The 20557-nt window shown below is 39.6% G+C and overlaps 1 protein-coding gene across 4 annotated transcripts in view; it reads right to left on the bottom strand.

The window, feature by feature from the left end:
• The window catches only part of LOC136858062 (pseudouridylate synthase TRUB2, mitochondrial), a 51732-nt gene that overhangs the window by 30644 nt on the left and 531 nt on the right, over nucleotides 1-20557 (bottom strand). For all 4 annotated transcript variants that reach the window (XR_010858593.2, XR_010858595.2, XR_010858594.2 and 1 more), the window contains exons 3-5: nucleotides 20251-20442; nucleotides 9279-9495; nucleotides 675-811 (exon numbers count right to left, since the gene is read on the bottom strand). Coding sequence is in view for 1 of the 4 variants with exons in the window: in XM_067137311.2 (XP_066993412.1) it covers nucleotides 675-811; nucleotides 9279-9495; nucleotides 20251-20442 (546 nt within the window). In the remaining 3 variants the exon portion in view is untranslated. The remainder of the gene's footprint in view (nucleotides 1-674; nucleotides 812-9278; nucleotides 9496-20250; nucleotides 20443-20557) is intronic.

Here is a 20557-nt window from a genome sequence, read left to right on the forward strand (position 1 = left end):
CTTGGAACCCTACTGATAAGGTAGTAAGAACTAGTATATGATATGCTACTTGATGTTTGATAGAGGAACTATGTAAAGGAAGTAAACTTGTGTCCTTATCTTGAGGTTGTGCAGTTCCTTTCCGGGCACACCGCCAAATGGAGGTAAGTGGCAAGTACCATTTTACCACACACCAGCCCTCGTGTCTTTCTTAAGTTTCTGGCAATACCAGGAATCAAATTTGGACCTCCAAGGATGGCAGCTAATAGTGCTAACCATTACACTATTGAGACAGACCAGAAGGACTAGGAATTCAGGAACAAAAGCAATCAGAAGATTACCAGGTATAGATGAGGAGATACTAGACCTAAAATCCTTGATGAGAAGAGAGTCCATCTGTGAAGATAACAGCAAGTGACAAAGGTTGAATTTATCCTTCCACTTTTATATTTTCACATTTATCCTTGTTACTCCTTTCTGTTTTCCCTTCTACCCACACTAGCTCTCATGGAATTCATCCTTCAGGTATGTTTCAATCCTCCTCCTTGTCAATGATGTCTTGTACTGTATTTTATGTATTATAATAATGTTACTCAAAGAATATGCATATACTATATTATGTACCTAATCATACAGCATCATATGATAAAGCAATAAACGTTTCAAAGATGTTTGTTAACCTAATAACAACTTACCCAGAGTGAAGTTAGGTGGATCAAAGGATACACATTTAATACCATATATGATAGGTATCTTACTATCATGTGGCCTGATGAGGCCCTGCACAGCCAATTCATATGCAGCTTGACTCTGAATGTCAATGCCACATTGCCTAGAAGAAAAAAACAAACAAAAACAAAACATTTCCTTAAAACCTTACACTATACATGCACATACATGTTATCTCAACTTTCCTAGCAATGGGAGGCTGCCTTTTCAAAACAAACAGGACCAACATGTTATTCCATTTGACTTAATCTCACTGTTTAATTATGAATTTCTACATATCTTGATTCATTATAAGATCAAGTTAGCTTGTCTTGACACTCTTTGATGTTGCTTTCAGTATAAAATTCTCACAACTACCACAGTATTTACTTAATGGTACATGTCAGGCTTGTCAGAAACAGATGACCAATGTGCAGATTTGTGTGCAGGAATTTCAATATGTATAGATTACATCTTGCACTCAGTTTCTTGTTGCTTACTAGAGGGAAAGGGTGTACCAAAGTACATTCATAAAACAAATCTATTGACCTGTTCAATTTGGGGACCAAGTACCTGGAGTGAAAAAGTGGTATTGAATCATTAACGAGTCGACTATTCAAAATGAAAGAATTTGTAAATCTTTAATACTGATGTCTATTATACTGAGATGATAATTATATTGAATTACACTTCACTACTTTTACCGAGTCTCCCACAAGTCTAACCCCTGGCTATATCATGGAAGACGGACGTCATGATGTAGAAGACTGCCTGTGGGGCCGATGACCTTCAATGTTAGGCCCCTTAAAACAACAAGCATTATCATCATCATCATCATCATCATCAAGACTGCCTGTGGGAACATGGTATAGTGGGGACTTTGTGCCCTATGGCTGCTTTTGTTGCTATGAAGGTTATGTAGGAATGCTCAAAACTGATGGCTATTGGGGCTCTGGTGAAGCTGAGCTAGGTGTAGCTGACCCCAACATTTCAAATCTTTCTTTGAGAACTAAAACAAGCCTCAGACCTAAAAATGGAAAAACCAGACATGGCAGTTCTCCAAATGACTCTCAAGTGTATGCCAACCAAAATTCCAAAGTTTATTGGAAAACAAAAAGACAAGAAAAAACAAAAAAAATTAGAATTGGGACACTTAATATCCTCACTGTCACTAACAAATATGCAGAACTTAATGTATTTATTTGCGTATAACTCGCCATCATGTATAACATGCACCCTAGTTTTTGATATGGAATTAAGGGAGAAAAATAATCTCTGCTTATATCTCACATAAGTTTTTCTTTGTATGTCAAGGTGTGATAAGGTACACCCTGTGGCATGCATGACTGCTCTCAGCTCAAGATCGAACTGTCTCCTGTAATCCTCCCCTTATCTTAGTTGCAGCAGCTCTCTTCCTTTGATGAAAGAGAGGAAGGTAACTGTGGATCCTTGTGTATTCCCTGGCCTAATGAACTAAATGGAATGTGGCACTGTTGAAATGACTGCAATTACAGTGTATTAGTGTATGATATGTGTGAGACATAAGGTATAAGATACAGTACACTGTATCATGGCACCTTAATTTGCTTTTTATTGCTTATAGGTGAGTGAGAGAGAAGCTTCCAAGTTTTATGGCAAGTTTTAAAATTTGAGTGATTCAATTTGCAGGGAAACATGGTGAATGTACCTTAGGTCAAGAATTGTGATGGAGTTTAATGTATGGCATTGCTGAAAACAAAAAGATGCTCTTGAAAACACCCATAAATCAAGAAAAGCATTCCAGAAGGCTGAAAAGTGGAAAGCTTCCTGAGGTTGAAAATGAACCTTAGTGCAAGAAATGTTTATATGTTGAGGGTATCAGCTAAAATTTAAGGCACATGAAATAATGACAAAGCAGGGCATTAGCCATATAGAAATAACTGTGAGCCGTGCCTGGATAGCTATGAAGAGGAAGTGAAAATAACAGGGGAGCATATTTGGCTACATATGGAAACGTACAAACTGAAATACCTCTGTTAATATTCAATGACTTGTTACAAAACATAAAATGCAACCTATTACACAAAAGCTTTATTACTTTTAAAAAGTATTTTAATTCCAATGAAGTTTGATTTACTAATTTTCTGCATATACCCTGCACCCCAATTTTTAAGCTTGAATTTACATTAAAAAATGGTATGATAACTGGGAATAAACACTGTAGATCTTAATGTCAAGTGTAGACACAGGAACAGTTCTGGTAAGAGAACCATGAGGTACGGCTCTATATTTCATTGGAGTGGTAACCTCATAAAAGTCAGGAGTGGAGTTGCAATCCTCCTGCACATAGATATAAAGGGGATACAAACATGCAGACAGATGTTATCTATGTGAGAGATAGGATCATCTAAATTAAATTATGTGTTGGTAATACACACCATACTTTCTGCTAAGTTTATTCACCATAAATGGGCGTACAATAGAAGAGAAAAAACAGTTCCTGGTAGATACAAAAACACAGAGGAAAATATCATCATCATGGGTGATCTGAATACTCATGCTGGCTAAGAGAGACATAGGTTTTGAAATAATTATTGGATCCCAGGACAATGGGATCAGCAACCCTGAGGGGAAAGTATTTGGTAGACTTCCATGTGCGAAACAACCTTAAGCAAATTTCTATAGAACACTTTCCCGCCTTGTCAATACTTTACATATTTTATTATACTTAATTACCGTACATGTTTCGAGAGCTAACTACTCTCTTCTTCAGTGGTGCCAAAACATCAATCTTTGGACTTGTTACATTGGTACAAATATACTTATCAACAGAATAATAATTATATATAAATCTTGAAATTGTTAAAATATTTCTGTGTTTCAACTTACTTACTATGTCGTTTATTACACACTTTAAAACAGAAATTTTCAAATTATAAATGAATAAAAATCTATTAAATTAGTCACTATATGCTAAAATTTTAAATCTGCTCTGCTCTTGGAAAGGGGCTGCCTGGCCGAGGCGGTAAAGGCGTGCTCGGTTCACCCGGAAGGACGTGGGTTCGAATCCCCGTCAGGAAGTCGTAAAATTTAAGAAACAAGATTTCCACTTCCGGAGGTGCATATGGTCCTGAGGTTCACTCAGCCTACACCAAAAATGAGTACCACGTTAATTCCTGGGGGCGAAGGCAGCCGGGCGTACAGCTAACCACTCTACCCCATCACATGCCGCGGTTAATGGTGGAAGCCTTTACCTTCCACTCCTTCAAGGGCCTTCATGGCCTGTACGGAGGTGTCTTTGTCTTTTTTGTCTGCTCTTGGAACATTTACATTTTATGTTTACACAGTTTGAAGGATGATATCAGGTAGATGACATCCATTATTCTCAATAAACTGCATTAATCAAACTTGGAAGTTTCATTCAACTCTTTCCAGCATATCTTGTTTACTGTTTGCTTTACGTCGCCTCAACACAGATAGGTCTTATGGCGACAGTGGGCTAGGAAAGACCTCGGAGTGGGAAGGAAGCGGCCGTGGCCTTAATTAAGGTACAGCCCTACCATTAGCCTGGTGTAAAAATGGGAAACCACGGCAAACCAGCTTCAGGGCTGCTGACAGTGGGGTTCAAACTCACTATCTCCTGGATGCAAGCTCACAGCTGCGCGCCCCTAACTGCACGGCCAACTTGCCCGGTCCAGCATATCAATGGGTATGTTAGTGACAGTTTGATGAATTTTGTTCCTCAGGTGAGCCAGGGTCTGAGGACTATCACTGTAAACAACTGATTTTAGATAGCCCCATAAAAAATAGTCTCAGGGGGCTAAATCAGGCAACCGTGCAAGCCAGTGCAGATTGCCCCTCAAGGAGATGAGGTACCCTCGGAAGTGTTGCTGCAAAACAGTCATTGACACGCGCTGTGTGTGTGCCATGGCACCGTCTTGCTGGAACCATACATCTCCCACATCCATCTCGTTGAGTGCTGGCAGGAAAAACTTCTAAACCATGTGGACATAATTGGCAGCAGTCACTGACATTGTCCATTCATTTTCTTCAAAAAACCATGGACCAATTATTCCAAATTGCAATAGTGTACACCAAACAGTTACATGGTGTGAATGTAGGGAATGCTGATGAAGTAGTCTGGGGTTCACAGGGCTCCAAAAGCGCATGTTCTGCTTATTTACAGATCCCAAAAAATGGAAATGAGCCTCATCACTGAAAAAAATAAGTGTGTGGGGGCATACCAAGAAGCGTCTCACATGAATTTTTTCGAGCAACAAAACTGCATGGATTAAGTTCCTGCACCCCAGCCATTTTGTAGGGATGAAATTTCAGTTCTTCACATAGAATTTGCCTTACAGAACAAACAGACAACCGAACAGCAGCTTCATGTTTGCAGGCAGAGCGCTCAGGGATTGCATGCACAACAGAATGCCTTACCACGTCAATGCTTTGGGCTTTGGGGTGACGTCGTCGTTTGTGGAAGCCCAAGTTTTTTTGTTTTTCACATCATCAGTTTCCCTGAAGTTGTTTACCCATGAAACAATCAACTGCTGACCAGGAACACGACCACAGGGAGCAATATTGAAGTGGGTACGAAATGCACGTTGCGCGGCGATGGTTGAGTGACTGTTAGAAAAGTACGCCTTGACAGCAAACACGCACTTCACCTTTGCTCAATCCATGATGCTCACTAAAACAGAGCCAACAACTTTATGCCCTACCCTCTGGAATGTGCTTATCCCCACCTTCCTCAGAGCAACCACTGCTTCAGGGCGCCAAATTCAAATAAGCAAGTTCCTCTGCCCCACCTCGTAACTCAGTACAGCTGGCATAGGCAGATTAACTGCAGTAGACTACATAATAACTAGAGCCCGGATTATATGTAATTACATATTTGTTCCCATACATGTAGCTACAAGAAAAACTAAAATGACGGCGAATCACACCGAAAGGACCATTACTCCAGGAGTTTAAAGTTACATATTTTTTACATATTTTGACGCATAATAAATATTTTGATAAATATTACATATTTTAAATATTTTGAAGGATATTGCACATTTAAAAGAAAACAATTCTTTTCTCACTAATTTCACATCAATTTAAGTTTTTAAATTAAACATTTGAAAGTAGTTTAAAGAGCCTGTATGTCTCTAACATCTAAAAATTATTTAATAATTTAAAGTGAGGTATTCTATCAAATAATCGCATCCCTTAGGTATGCTGACGATGCAAGTCTTGAGTGTTTCGAGCTGTGTCTATCAATCTTCCTTTGCATAAACGTTGTCACATTGTTCTCCTCTCAGATTTAGTGACTCTTCGTTCGTGATCACTTCGCAAGTCCTCAGTTTAATGTCACATGTCAAAAGCATCTTTTCTCTTTCTTTCTTTCTTCTCCGGTTATTGCCCATGCTTCACTTCCATAAGGGCTACACTTCATACAAAAGTCTTCAGAAACTTTTTATCTAATAAGCATATCTGTGTTTCACGAGATCAAATTTCTTCTCTCTTAAAAGACCTTTCTTGCTTGAGCAAGTCTACAATTAAATATTTATTTGATGGGCAATTTGAAATATGCGCCAGTGACTTCATGTGAAGTTGAAAGGTCTTTTCCTATACATAAGAAAATCCTAACAGACAGAAGGCATTCGATGACCACATAACATTCAGAAAAATATTTAGTTATTAATAGTGCCTCCAAATGAAAATTAGAGGTTGAATAACATCTGCACTTTTAACTGTTTAAAAAAAAAAAAAAAAAAAAAAAAAAAAAAAAAAAAAAAAAAAAACCATTTTCTGTGTACAAGAATGCATCAAATAAAGATTAATATTAAATTACATATTTTTATTTATTAAATATTTAACAACATATTTCATCAATTTTAGCTAGATATTTATGTACATATTTCTCATTCTTATATTACATATACTCTGGGCTCTAGTAATAACTGACCAACAAGCCAGCTAGTTTGTTACAGATGTCTGAATTATTCCAAGTGAATGTCTAGACAGTGACCATAGGTTATCAATTGTGGATCTCTAGAACTTTTTTCTTTCCCTAGTGGCTTAACGTCGCACAAACACATCAAAGGCTTTTGGCAATGGAAAGATGGGAAAGGGGGACTGGAAACATAGCAGCCATGGTCCCACTACTTGCGTGGTGTGAAACTGGGAAACCATGGAACCAGGGCTGCTGACGGTGGGAATCAAACCAACTATTTCTTGAATGCACGCTTACAGCTAAGCAACCCTAACCGTATGGTAAACTAGCTTGGTACTAATGGCCAAATAGAAGAAAATAACGAGATTCAGACCGGGTTATTGAAAGATCCACAAAAAACAGGAGTAGGATCATGGCTAACTGGCTAAGAAAAAAAAAAAAAAAAGAGGGGTACAGGAAGAACGGATTCAATTCAAAGAAACCTCTTTATTAGAAGCTGAGAAATCTGTGAATAAAAAAGTGTTACACGAACTGAAAAGAAAACACCATGCAGGAAGGATAGGGTGAATACAGCAGTGAGGCCCTGTTTCATCAACTATACTCTAACCCTGGGTTTGTTAACTTAGGGTTAATACTTTAACTCATTCCTACAAGTCACGCATTTCATCAAACTATTTCGGCAAAGGGCTAACTAACACCGTATTAACCCTCATCGGAAACAGCCTCCATACCAGTCAAGGAGGCAGTGACTAAAAATCAGAGATTACCGGTATCAGAGATTGCATGGTTCTTTTGTTTAGTTCTTGCGTAGTATTTCGTTTTCTTCCTCAGTTTCAGGGTATTTTTCTTTCGTGATTGTGATAAAAAAAATGGAAGAAGTTCAGAAGAGAAATAGGGGCATGAATTTTTCTGCTTTAGAAAAAGGATTAGTTATTGAATTAGCCACCAAATACCAAAGCATTATAGAATGCAAGAAGACTGACAAGTAAAATTAAAAGTAAAGAAGGACACATGGGAAAGAATAACAGGGGAATTTAATAGCACTGCCCATGTTACAGTGCAATCTACAAAACAACTAAAACAGTTCTATAAAAATATTAAAAAAGCAGCGAAGAAAGCAAAATGTGAGGGGCATTTGGAAAGATTTAAAAAGGTGGAGGTCCTTGTTCGATGACAAAAATTGATGAAAGTGTTCTCTGTCTAATAAGGGACCAGATTTGAGCTTAATGTCAACACATATGTAAGGTAAGTAATGCATTAATTTAATTACATTTCAATTGTATTATACATACTGGAAACGGGAATTTAATTTTCCAACAGATAACATTGTTATATGAATAACATATGTATCGAATAGGAGGAACCTTTTTTAAAATAAATTGAATATTTCAATATTATTAAGTGGTGTGTTCCGAGTAGTCAATGGAGAGATGGCGTGGAATAACATTAGAGGATGAATAAGTTTGAGTGGTGTCTTAAAAAGTGGGAAAGATCACAATATGAACATAAAGTTGGAATTCAAGAGGACAAACTGGGGCAAATATTTGTTTATAGGAAGGGGCATGAGGGATTGGAATAACTTACCAAGGGAAATGTTCAATAAATTTCCAATTTTTTAAAAATCTTTTAAGAAACGGAAAACAACAGATAGGGAATCTGCCACCTGGACTCCCCTAAATGCAGATTAGTAGTAAATGATTGGTGTCACTAATGAGTTAAAAAAAAATCCAGATAAAGCAAATCTGCATCAAACGCATGATTTACGGCAACCATTTTGCTTTTTACCTTGCGTTAACAGTATAACCCAGATGAAAGTAGGGCTTAACTTAACTCCGGCCTTAACCTAGACTTAAAATTAACCCCCCTTGATGAAACAGAATGTATAGTCAAATTCAGAGTTAAAACTGTATTAGTCGGGGTTAAGGTTTAACCAACGTTAATGAAACCGGCCCTGAAAGAAAGAAAGAAAGAAAGAAAGAAAGGACAAAATGTGCTGAAGAGGAAATTAGAGCATGTAAAAACAGAAAATGGGGACTGTATCCAGCGACATCAAAACTGAATATCTGGCACATGGATATCGAAACAAGAATCTGGCTGTTAAAGGAAGATTCAATAAATTGTATGGTTCATTATTATCATAGAATATATTTTTTCAGTTTATCACAGATATGTACTGCAAGTATGTCTACCCATTAGTCCTGTTTCCTGATACAGGGCTGGGAATGAAGTGAGATGAAATTACATGGCATGGTTTTACATCCAGATGCTCTCCCATTGCCAACCTCAACTGAGCAGCTAATGACGACGAAATTGGGCAAGGAGGTGGAGGGAATCAGCAGTGGCCTATGAATAGGAACTGTTCCAGCATTTGCCTGGAAGTGAAAATGAGAAACCACAGAAAACCATTATTGGGACACCCGACGGTAGGGTTCAAACCCAGGCATCTCCAGAATGAAGAGCTTGGCTCCATAGCCGAAGCGCATTGATACGTGTGGACAATCTGCCTGTTTCCATAGTCAGGTATACATCAAGTTATGAAAATGCATACTTTCACTTTAAAAAATGCCCATACATGATATTTAGAAGCATGAAAATTCAACTCTGCGAGTGACTTAGGAATATTCGAATGCAGTGAAGGACTATCTCAAAATATGACATGTAGACTTACTCAAACATGTGTTTTTGATGAGCAGCTTGTATTGAAGCAAGTATTCTATCCAGAATAGAGTGCTTGACATGTCTAAAAGTAGACTTCTCAACTACTTTCCCATCAGTGAAGTATGTATCTGTAGCCTCACCCAGTCGGCCACTAACATGGTACGTTCTGATGGGTCTATTACGATGAAGTTTCCTGGCAACTGAAATTCCTCTGTTCAGACCTAAAACTGAAAGAGAAGACAATAATTAGCACCCTCTACAATGATCCAGCTTTTCACACTTCAGCTATGGTAAAGGACAAAAGAAATGCAGGACTTGAGGGTAAATAGCTCCCTGAACTGCTCTCTATCATACATTCGGTGATGTTACTCTCTGCTAGCTAGGTCTTCATTGGTATCTATCTTTTTTCTGTGCTGTTTTTCCCCACACGATAGTGAAATTGCAGGTGTGAACTGTGTTGTACATACAGACTTGGCTCCATTTTTCAGCTGAGTACTCTTTCTGACACTAACCGTATGTGGAGGGATGTATTCAACAATACAAGTTTCTGAAGTGGTTAGTATTGTGGTATGTAGAGTGTAAATGAAGAGCTGGGCATTAAAACAAACACAAACATCAAGTAGATGTAGCAAAAATTGCTGGCTCGGCCAGGAATGGAATTCAGGATCTTCTGAACCAAAGGCAGCTATGCTGACCATTCAGCCACAGAGCCAGACAATCATTGGTATCAGTGATTTTGTAAAAGTGTCCAGGTTTTCCAAACTTTGGCTGATAATCAAGAGTTTTTAAAACAAGATCAAAAATAAGTTCCCATAAGGAAACTTTAATTTATTGCTTCTGATTGAGAACATTACATAAATTCAGCTAGCTCAATCATAGGAGTACCAGTGTTTCATCCCAGTGCACCTTGGGCTCATCAGTTAGAAACTGCACCTCTCAAAGACACTAGCTGGCTAGTACACAGTTGTAACACCACTCAAGCTATCCTGTGATAAGCACAATGCAGTGCTGGTGTACTAGCCAGCCATGTCTTGGAGAGGTGCTATTCCAACTGATAAGACCAATTTTAAAGAAGATAAAATTTATATTGGTTTTAACTCCTATCAACTCAGACAAGTGGTTTGGTGATGATAGGATAGGACAGGGCTAGGACTAGGAAGGAAGTGACCATATCTCACATGTTCGTGAGATGTTTCAGCGCAGCCCTCAGAAATTGACAACTCGTGGTAGTATCCAGCTGGGAATGTCACAACCAACTGTGTGCCGGATTCTTCACAAGCAACTGAGGGTGAAACTGTACAGTCAGCAACTCCTGCAGGTGCTCACAGATGGTGACAAGGAGGTTTGCACACAATTTGCCACTGACATGCAGGCTGCAATGGCAGCTAATGAAGATTTTGGTGATACACTCATCTTCAGCGATGAAGCAACATTTCACATGTTGGGGAAAGTGAACTGTCACAAGGAGCGCATTTGGGGGGACAGAACGCCCATATGAGATAATCGAGCATGTGCACGACTCCCCAAAGATCAATGTGTTCTGTGCCCTGTCAAAAGACAAGCTTTATGAGCCCTATTTCTTCGTCGAATTCACAGTGACTGGCATCATTTATCTGGACATGTTAGAACAATGGCTTATGCCGCAACTGTGTACAGACAGTGGAGACTTCGTTTTCGAAGAGGACGGGGCCCCGTCCTACTTCCATCGACTCGTGTGCGCGTACCTGAACGAGAACTTACCACAATGTTGGATTGGATGAATTGCTGACAATGACGTTGCATTGTTGTGGTGGCCGCCCCGTTCCCCAGACCTCCGTGAGATTTTTATCTAGGGGATATCTGAACGACAGGGTCTACATTCCACCACTTCTTGCTGACTTGAATGACCTCCGAGATCGTAATACAGCAGCGATAGCAACGATTGACCGTAACATGCTGGCGTGGGTGTGGGCGGAGTTGGACTATCACCTGGATGTCTGCCGTGTATCCAAAGGAACATACATAGAACACATCTAAGGTATGTCATACAAATTTGGAGAGACTGTTCCTCTTTTGGTATATCATTCACACATACGTAAAGTATTTATTTCACAATACATTTCAGAAATGTGACACTAATTTATGAATAACCCTGTATAATACTAATCAGAGAGAAAAAATGGAAGGGACCCAACACTTCGAAAAATCAAGGTATCGGACAAAGAAAGATAAGGACATCAAAATTAAAGACTAATAGGCTTCGATATCTAATACCGTTCGGATCAGAAAAAAAGTAAGAGTTGACCAAGGGAGGTTAGATAGGACAGATGAAAGTAAGGAGCCAGACACACGAAAATGGAAGCAATGTCAGGACTCAGATAATGGTCCTGCAGTCGCCAATCCATGCTCCCAAGTTCAGAGCCCCTGCGGCCCCTTTTAGCCGACTCTTACGACAGACAGGGGATACCGTGGGTGTTTTTCTACTGCCCCCACCCACAGGGGGATCATCTTGAGAGCACGAATGATTCATATCTGGGCAGACTAGCAGATGTTCCTGATTCTTGTACAGTCGCAGCATTTGTCTGGTGTGAAAATGGGAAGTGTATCTGGATCTTCTGGATCTTAACATTTTTAAACGATCTTGCCCGAAATAGTGCAACATACAATTGGCCATGACTGAATACTGGTTTGGGTAAGTATGAGTAGACACCCACTTTTTCAAGAGTTTGTCCCTGCATTTCATTAACAGTCATAGAGAAGGCTAGTCAACTTGAAACCTTCCTGTCTGTGCGTATGTCAACTGTTTTCTCTTAGCATCATGTAAGTTATTAGGAACGTTCTGCCATCTGTTGAGTATATTTAGAAACTGGAGAAGGTCAGAGAATCAAAGAGTATCTAGCAGAGAATAGTATTCTTCCATGATTGGAGGAAGTGTATATTCTCTTGCTTGACAGGTAGTAATCAAACAAGGCTGCATGCAATCACATTACTAACAGGGTACCCACTAGTAACTTAAGTCTGTTTCCCCTGTGATATTCCTGTTTTCCCTCCTTTAAATTTAGTGGGTTGAGTATGCACCATACTCTAGAATCATCATCTTGAAACATATTTTGTACGAACACTTACAATGGCATAAAGAACTTGAAATAAAGTCAAACAAGTTAGAACTAATCTCTGAAGTTGTTTATCAGTAATCCCATTGTACAAAGACACTACAAGAAACACTACAATGAAAATGAACTAAAATGCTCACAGGAAGCCACCAGTCAATCACTCTAAACTAACACCTGTATTCATCAGTGACCTTATTGTTGAAACTGGCATGAGTGAACGTGCCAATTTCTAAACAACCTTGTAACAGAAATGTAAGGGTTCATGCTCAGAAACTTGGGAGTAAGTTCCCAGTTTCTTTAGCAAATGGAAGTGTGTTCAAATATGTATGCTGCTCAACTAGTGTACATAGAAACAAGCACCACTGACACATTCTATTCTTTGTTGAATTCTTGCCTGTGATAATTTCGCTTTTCCATAATAATTTCTTGTTAATACTGAGGAAAAATCCGTAATGATTACGAGCAGTTCATTATAGTTAGCACCTCTACGGTTTGTAAATTACATGAGTAGCTTTTAAAACACAGCCTTTTAAAAAGAACATTAAGAACATAAGCATTATTGTATTTTTAATTTATAACACACACATCAAAAACGGTTTTTCACCACCTGTACTTTTGTTGGTGAAGGATGTTCGCTCTAAGAGTTGTTGCATGTCAGTCATCTGAATGATATGTAACGCTACCTGTTACTGGACATGGAGGTAATACATGCAGTCTCAGAATAGTCCAGAAGAGTGCGCTGTTACTGTCACCTGTGGACACAACATGACAAGAGCACATTTATGTCCTGTGCAGCATACAGACATGTCTCGATGAGTCATTACTGTTTCTGACCATACCCGCATAGTGACATTGCATCAGCAAGGCCTGTCCCTGAGGGCAGTCGCTGGCCTGGTTGGTGTACACTGTAGCGATGTTGTCAGAACATACAGCCGCTATCGTGAGACACAAAATGTGCAAGATTGTCCTCACAATGGTCGACTGTGGTCAATAACAGCAGCTGACGACTGTTACAGGTGAATCCTGGTTCAAAGGAACCTAGCAGACACTGCAACAGAACTGTGCAATGCCTTATGACAGGCAACTAGTAAGGTTGTGTCTACAAGGCAATCAGAAATAGTCTCCATAGGGACCACCTACACTCAACAGTTCCTTGGCAAGCACCTGCACCTACACCCCTGTAGTGTCATGTACAGAGATGGGCAAGGGAACATTTGGACTGGACTCTGGAAGAACGGCAGTGGGTCCTCTTCATGGATGAGCGTCGAATGTGACATTGGATAATCACCTTTTTTTTACAATTTGATTTATGTCACACTGACACAGATAGGTCTTATGGCAATGTCAGGATAGGAAAGCCTAGGAGTGGGAAGGAAGCAGCCATGGCCTTATGTAAGGTACAGCCCATGCATTTGCCTGGTGTGAAAATGGGTAACCATGGAAAACCATCTTCTGGGCTGTCGACAGTGGGGCTCAAGATAATCAATGTAGGAGGGTTTGGAGAGAGCAAGGTAATGCCAGATGTGTCCAATACACCATCCAACAAGCCCATCATGAAGGTGGATCTATCATGTTTTGAGGTGGCATTGTGTATGGATGTCGGACACCATTCGTCCCTGCAGAGGGCAATATGACTGGTACACAATTCCGAGAAAGAATCCTCGGGCTCATTGTTCAACTGTACTGACAGCATTTTGGCAACAGATTCAACCTGCAAGATGACAACACGTACCTGCGCTGTTCCAATCTTGTGAACCTCTTCTTCAGGGAGGCCCACATCCAATAGATGGACTGGCCTCCGGTGTATCTGGATATGAATTCCATTGAACATGCCTAGGATACATTGAAACAGGCAGTGCAACGACGAACGAATCCACTTTCCACCTGGCCAGAGGGCTGCTGTCAAAGAGTGGGACAGGATTGACCAGGACAGGCTCAACTGCCTTGTGGACAGCATGCCACGGCGGGTCCGATCATGCTTCACTGCATGGGATGGAGTAACACCATACTGACCGAGCAAGTGGACGTGCGGTTAGTGACACGCAGCTGTGAGCTTGCATTCGGGAGATAGTGGGTTCGAACCCCACTGTTGGCAGCCCGGTCAATGTGAACAAAGCAATTACGAATTAAGAAGGAGAGTTACTGTCTACGAACATTTAATTTTACTTTCAAGGTAAAGACCTGGAATTACACTATCATTAACTGTGATCTCTAAGCTACACCACACTTGAACTAGGTAATGCAATACTAGATACATCGCACACCTCATGTACTGTCACCTTTGAGCGATTAGCGCAAGTATGTCTATCTTTTTCATTCATTCTCCTTCCCTACCATGCGTGCACACTCTCTACCTGACTATTTTCCTCTCAAAGTATTACTCACTGTGTATGACTCGCGTAGCGTCTACATATCAGTCTCATTCAATCAATCTATTCGGGTCCAGTCTTAGATCAAAAGCTTAATTTTGATGTGACAAGTCATTTCCCTATGTTCTACCTGTATATTTTCTGCATATTTTATTTCCTTGTGCTTTCCCTGTTTTTCCAGAAAATGGGTACCCTGACTAAGGATGAAAATCACATATATCAGATTATTAATCAAAGTGCTCATCGCTTATCAATCCACTAAGTACAGAATGTATTGCAGGCTAAGGTACGCCTTCGCCTGCAATTATTGGAGTGATCATTTAGTGATTTGATTTTTAGGATTATTCAAAGTTTACTTTAAAAGACCTATCAGTGTCTGATGATTCACCGGCAGGTAATTCTGGGGAGAATAAAAATAATGAAGTAAACTGGTCCAGTAGAACAGCCGGATGGACTGGACAAAGCTGATTTGAGTAAACCTTTTTAATAGGCCTATATAGATTAGGAACATCACTGGCTCAGAATTTTGGAAGTATGTTCTGGGGAAAGTTAACCCTGCAGATTTACCTTCCAGGGGCTGAAAAACTAAACAATTAGTTGCTTCTAGATGGTGGGAGAGACCTGCATGGTTAAAAGAATCACTAGGAAAATGGTTTGCTAGCAATGATGTTTCAAAAGAAGATAAAATCAACATGGAAAAGGTTAGATCTACAGCTGTAATGAATGTTAACTGTTTGGTTTTGGAGAATCAAAAGTACTAGTATTTCAAATACTACTCTAATTTTGTAAGAATTGTCCATATGCTGGGATGGTTGCTTAGGTTTCTATATAATAGTCGTTTACCTATAGATCTGCATCAGAGAAGGGAATTAATTGTGGAAGTGTTTGCCACTGTAGAGAGAAGAGTTGTTTGGTTCTTTCAAGAAGACTCCTTTTCCTCATTGAGGGACGACAGACTGCGAATGCTCAGAGTGTTTCAATGAAGGAATAATTAGGCTAAAAACAAAAATTATCTACAGAGATGACCATAAAGATTGTCAGCCTGCAGTACTTCCATCACAACACGAGGTAGTGAAGAGGTTTATCATGACAGAACACAAGATACAAGGACACGTAGGATTGCAAATGCTGCTACATAACCTCAGAGAACGTTACTGGATTCTAAATGATCGGAAAACTATAAGGTTGGTTTGGTCCAAGTGCATCATATGCAAGAGACACAGTGAAAGACATCTAAGCTATTTTACCTCCGCTTCCATCCAATAGAGTACTGAATGCTGCAGTGTTCGAGATCATTGGACTGGATTTAACCAGGCCCTTATATCTACAAGGTGGAATTAAAATGTGGGTGTGCCTCTTTACTTGTGCAGTGTTTAGAGCTGTCCATCTGGAATTGATATCTTCACCCCCATCAGAAGCATTATTGCAAGCACTCCATTGATATTTGTGGCTCGCAGAGTAAGATGTTCTGTTATCTACCATGACAATGGCACGAATTTCACCGGGGTTTCATATTTGCTCCAAACTCTGAACTAGAAGGATATAACTAAGCAAAAACTGCTAGGCACATTGATTGGCATTTCAATCCCCCAGGTGCACCACGGTGGGGTGGATGGTGGAAGTGTTTGATACGCCTTCTCAAAGATTTATTAAATAGGATGTTGGGCAGGCTATGACTTACTTACGAGGAGATGATGACTACATTATGTGACTGTCAGAGTATAATGAAATCCCAATCCTTGACTTATATCATAGAAGAAGGTTCTGAATTAGTGCCTCTCTCCCCTTCTTTATTCCTGCAAGATATGAGAGAGATTGATGTTCCTGATGTTGATACAACTGACAAACAGAGCCTCAAAAGGAGGTTTAGGTACTGACAAACTTTTAAAAGGGATTTGAGGAAAATATTCAGAAGTGAATATTTGGGGCAATTGGCGTTACATCGTGAGAAAGAGGGTACCCATACTGTAGCAGTGGGGAACATGGTATTGATTGGGTGTGATAAACTGAAGCATATAGACTGACCATTGGAATACACAATTGAAGATATACCAGGTAAGGATGGTGTTATCAGAACACTGAAACTCAGAACGAGGCAGGGCAAGTTATTACGTCCAATACAAAGGATTTAACCATTGGAAGTGTCTTCTGATGACCCTATTGCGATCTCTGGAAACTGTGATTCAACAGGTGTACCAAGGGATGACAACAGTGGTTGTTACTCGAAGTGGTTGAGCAGTGAGAGTTCCTGAGAGACTTGACTTGTAAGTAAGAGACTTGTATTTGTTGGTATTGTTAAGTAGCCTTCTGCTACTCAAGGTGGGAGTAAGTTACACCAGACTTTGCTGTTGACAGACTGTTGACCATTTGCTGGTAAGATGCATCTGGTAGCCACTTATGAAAATGTGAAAAACTATTGAACGTAGAAATGGTTGCTGTGTTTAAAAGAGATGAAATGTGATGTAGGCTGTTGAAAAAAAAAAGAAGTGTTTTTTCCCCCATTAAATTCAGTATAGATGAGCTTCTAGTTTTAATGGTAAAGCTTCCTTAATTTATTGTTTCTGTGTGTAATGTTATTACATAACAGTTAGAGATCCAACATGGTATGGCTGAGATGACATCACATGACACTCAGCAGGCACGCCAACATCGGCGCAGAGACAAAAAGGGGTCCGCTAAGCGCCATGTAGACCTCTATTATCCCATGACTAAACCACTGATCTGGACAAAACTATTGGAATTGTCTTGACAGACTTATTTCTACTGAATGTGGCAATCCTGTGGATGGATATGATGCAAGCTCTATCAGAGATTTTAGGAAACTTGGCTGACCAATACCAACATAGAAAATGGCCGCATTTCACTGAATTACACAGTCTCAGTTTTCATTTTTCTAGGGGCAGGATGAGTGGGTCCTTTCCAAGCATAAAGGAAGGATCTCTCCTTTCTTGTTACTTGAGGTAGGCCTATTACTACATATAATTTTCCTGCGCTTTTTCTCTTCCCTAAAAATTCACTTTGAGTATGCAAGTGCCACCCTCAGTCACAATACCACAGGAATTAACTATCTGTGGTTAAAATCCCACAACTGCCTGGGAATTGAATGAGGGCCTCCACGGATCAAAGGTTAATTTGCAACCACCCAGGCAAGGAGAGATCAACAACAGCACTAGATATTTCTATTTAGTCTACTTGTATTGCAAGTTAATTATTCCATACTGTCCATGACATAGGCTACAGAGCCAAAGCAAGTTCATAAAGTCTTTTGTGTGTACTGCAATTCCAAAATAGTTCACAAACTCCTTGTCTGTACAGTAAATACTTTTGTTCAGTAATTGATAAAGGCAGTTATTTTTACTGTAATATCATCAACTGATGTTAGCTTTATAGAAATGTCCTCACTATTTTAACACATTATGTAAGGTGGGGGAGGGTAGCTTGTGTGCTTCTTACCTGGAGGTCCTGGCCAGTCCAGGGATTTTAATACTAGATGGAGGGCTGGAAGGGGGTTCACTCAGCCCCGTGAGATCAAGTGAGCTGCCTGATATAAGAGGTAGCAGACCTGGTGAAGAAGGCCAAGCAATACGACTGAAGATGTCGTCATGCTGACCATAAGGCTTCCAGTATCTGCAAGCTATCTGGTTGGCCAGCAGTTATCTTATTAGGTTGAGAGCTAATAATGAGCTGTTGCATTATTAACTTGTTTGCTTATTTTTATACATAAATACAAGATACCCTATAAATCTATATATACCGGTATATAAAATAAGAGCTTTGTCTGTACATTTGAAAATAATGGTATTTGTGTATCGGTCATGTCCATAGTAACAAGAAAATGCACTTTTTACTTTTCCGTAATTTCTGTCTGTCTGTCTGTCTGTATGTATGTACACGCATCACGAGAAAAAGGTTGAAGAGAATTTAATGAAAATCGGTATGTGAAGTCGGGGGATGAGCCTCTATAATCTAGGCTATAAATCATTTTACTCACGCTGAGTGAAATGGTAGTTTAGGGGAAGACCTAAAATTGAATTCTCAACTACTTATGTTATTAGTGGTCGTATTTTAAAGAAAATGGGTATGCAAAGTTGGGGAATAAGTTGCTACAATCTAGGCTATCAATAATTGTATTCACGCTGAGAAAAATGGTTATTATTGTTATTAGTATTCCTATCTTGATGAAAATCGGTATGCAAAGTCAGGAAATAAGTCGCTATAGTCTAGGCCATAAATTATTTTATTCACGCTGAGTTAAATGGTAGTTTAGGGGAAGGCCTAAAATGTAATTCTCAAATATTTCTTATTAGAGGTGTAATCGATGAATGCTACATAACTAAGGTTTTATAGTATTAAATTTCCTATTATTCATTCTTATACATTGTTACCGTACTGGCTATGATCACAAAGATATTCATGAATTTGGATTTTTGTTACTAGGTCCATATCAGCGCCGAGTAACGAGAAAATGGGTAAAGAGTATTTAATGAAAATCGGTATGTAAAGTCGGAGAATAAGAAACTACAGTTTACGGTATAAAATATTTTACAAATCACAGAGTCGAAAGAAAACTAAATGTGAAGACCTACAATATAGAAAGCTCATAACATTGATCAACAATAACATTACATTGACCATTGTTTGTCGTGATGTGCTTTGTGTCTTCTGTTGCCCCTCATCTCCGGTAGATAGGATTACTGCTGCATACAGAGTATTTTTTATTTGATTTACGCCGCAACGACATAGATAGGTTTTATGGCGACGATGGGATAGGAAAGGGCTAGGAGTGCCTTAGGCCTTAAGAAAGGTACAGGCCCAGCATTTGACTGGTGTGAAAGTGGGAAACCACGGAGTACCATCTTCAGCGCTGCCAACAATGGGGTTCGAATCCACTATCTCTCGGATGCAAGCTCACAGCTGCGCACCGCAAACCACACGGTCAACTCGCTCAGTCGTACAGAGTGTAACAGCCTGCCTGAATATTGGTGGGAAGTAGCTGGAGAGTTAGATAACTTTCTTCTTTAGCATGCCATTCCCCTGGTTTATAAATTTTCTGATACTACTGGTACGTAACACACTAGATCATCATAGCATTTGGGCTATTCAATCCCTACTCTGAGGCACTGATTGGAATGAACAGTGTGCATATTTAGCGGAGTAGTGGCGGATGAGTGTTCATGGCAATCTGCGGCCTGGTCATCCCAGCTCTGGAACTTTGGACTATTAGATTGGCACCGCAATCTAACCGCAGCACTGTTAGTTAAAAGTGATAAAACGTGCGGCTTTCCATTTGATCGAGTATTTTATATGCTAGCATTGCTTTTAATAGCTACATTCATACTTATGTTTTTGTAATGACCTATGTTGATTTCAGTTAGGAAAACCACAAATTCAGTCTTTCTGAGAATCCCGTAGCGAAGCACGGGTACATCAGCTAGTGTTTACTTAAAAGAAAAATTATGTAAATCACTACGTCTGTGTTGCTGTAATGAATCCCTATTTCAAGTTGATCTGCAATACTTACCAAATACTCCTGAAGTGTGCTTGCCCAGATATGTAGCCCAGGCACACCGAACATCCTTAGGCTGATACCTAGGTCCAACCACCAGGGGATGATCAGCATAACTGGGAACTGTACTAACTTCGTATCCTGCTCCGGAGGTTTCCTGAATGGAAACATAGTCGGTTGGTGGTCGACATTTCAAATCACAAAGATCTGAAAATTCAGAACATATTAGTAATTCACTTTCAGAAATAGCTGTAGAGGATAGTGTTCCTACACAAAAAAAAATACTCCATAGCTGTTCATAAAAATATTGCAACAGACGTTA

The sequence above is a fragment of the Anabrus simplex genome, chromosome 1 (genome assembly GCF_040414725.1).
Source record: "Anabrus simplex isolate iqAnaSimp1 chromosome 1, ASM4041472v1, whole genome shotgun sequence".
NCBI lineage: Eukaryota > Metazoa > Arthropoda > Insecta > Orthoptera > Tettigoniidae > Anabrus > Anabrus simplex.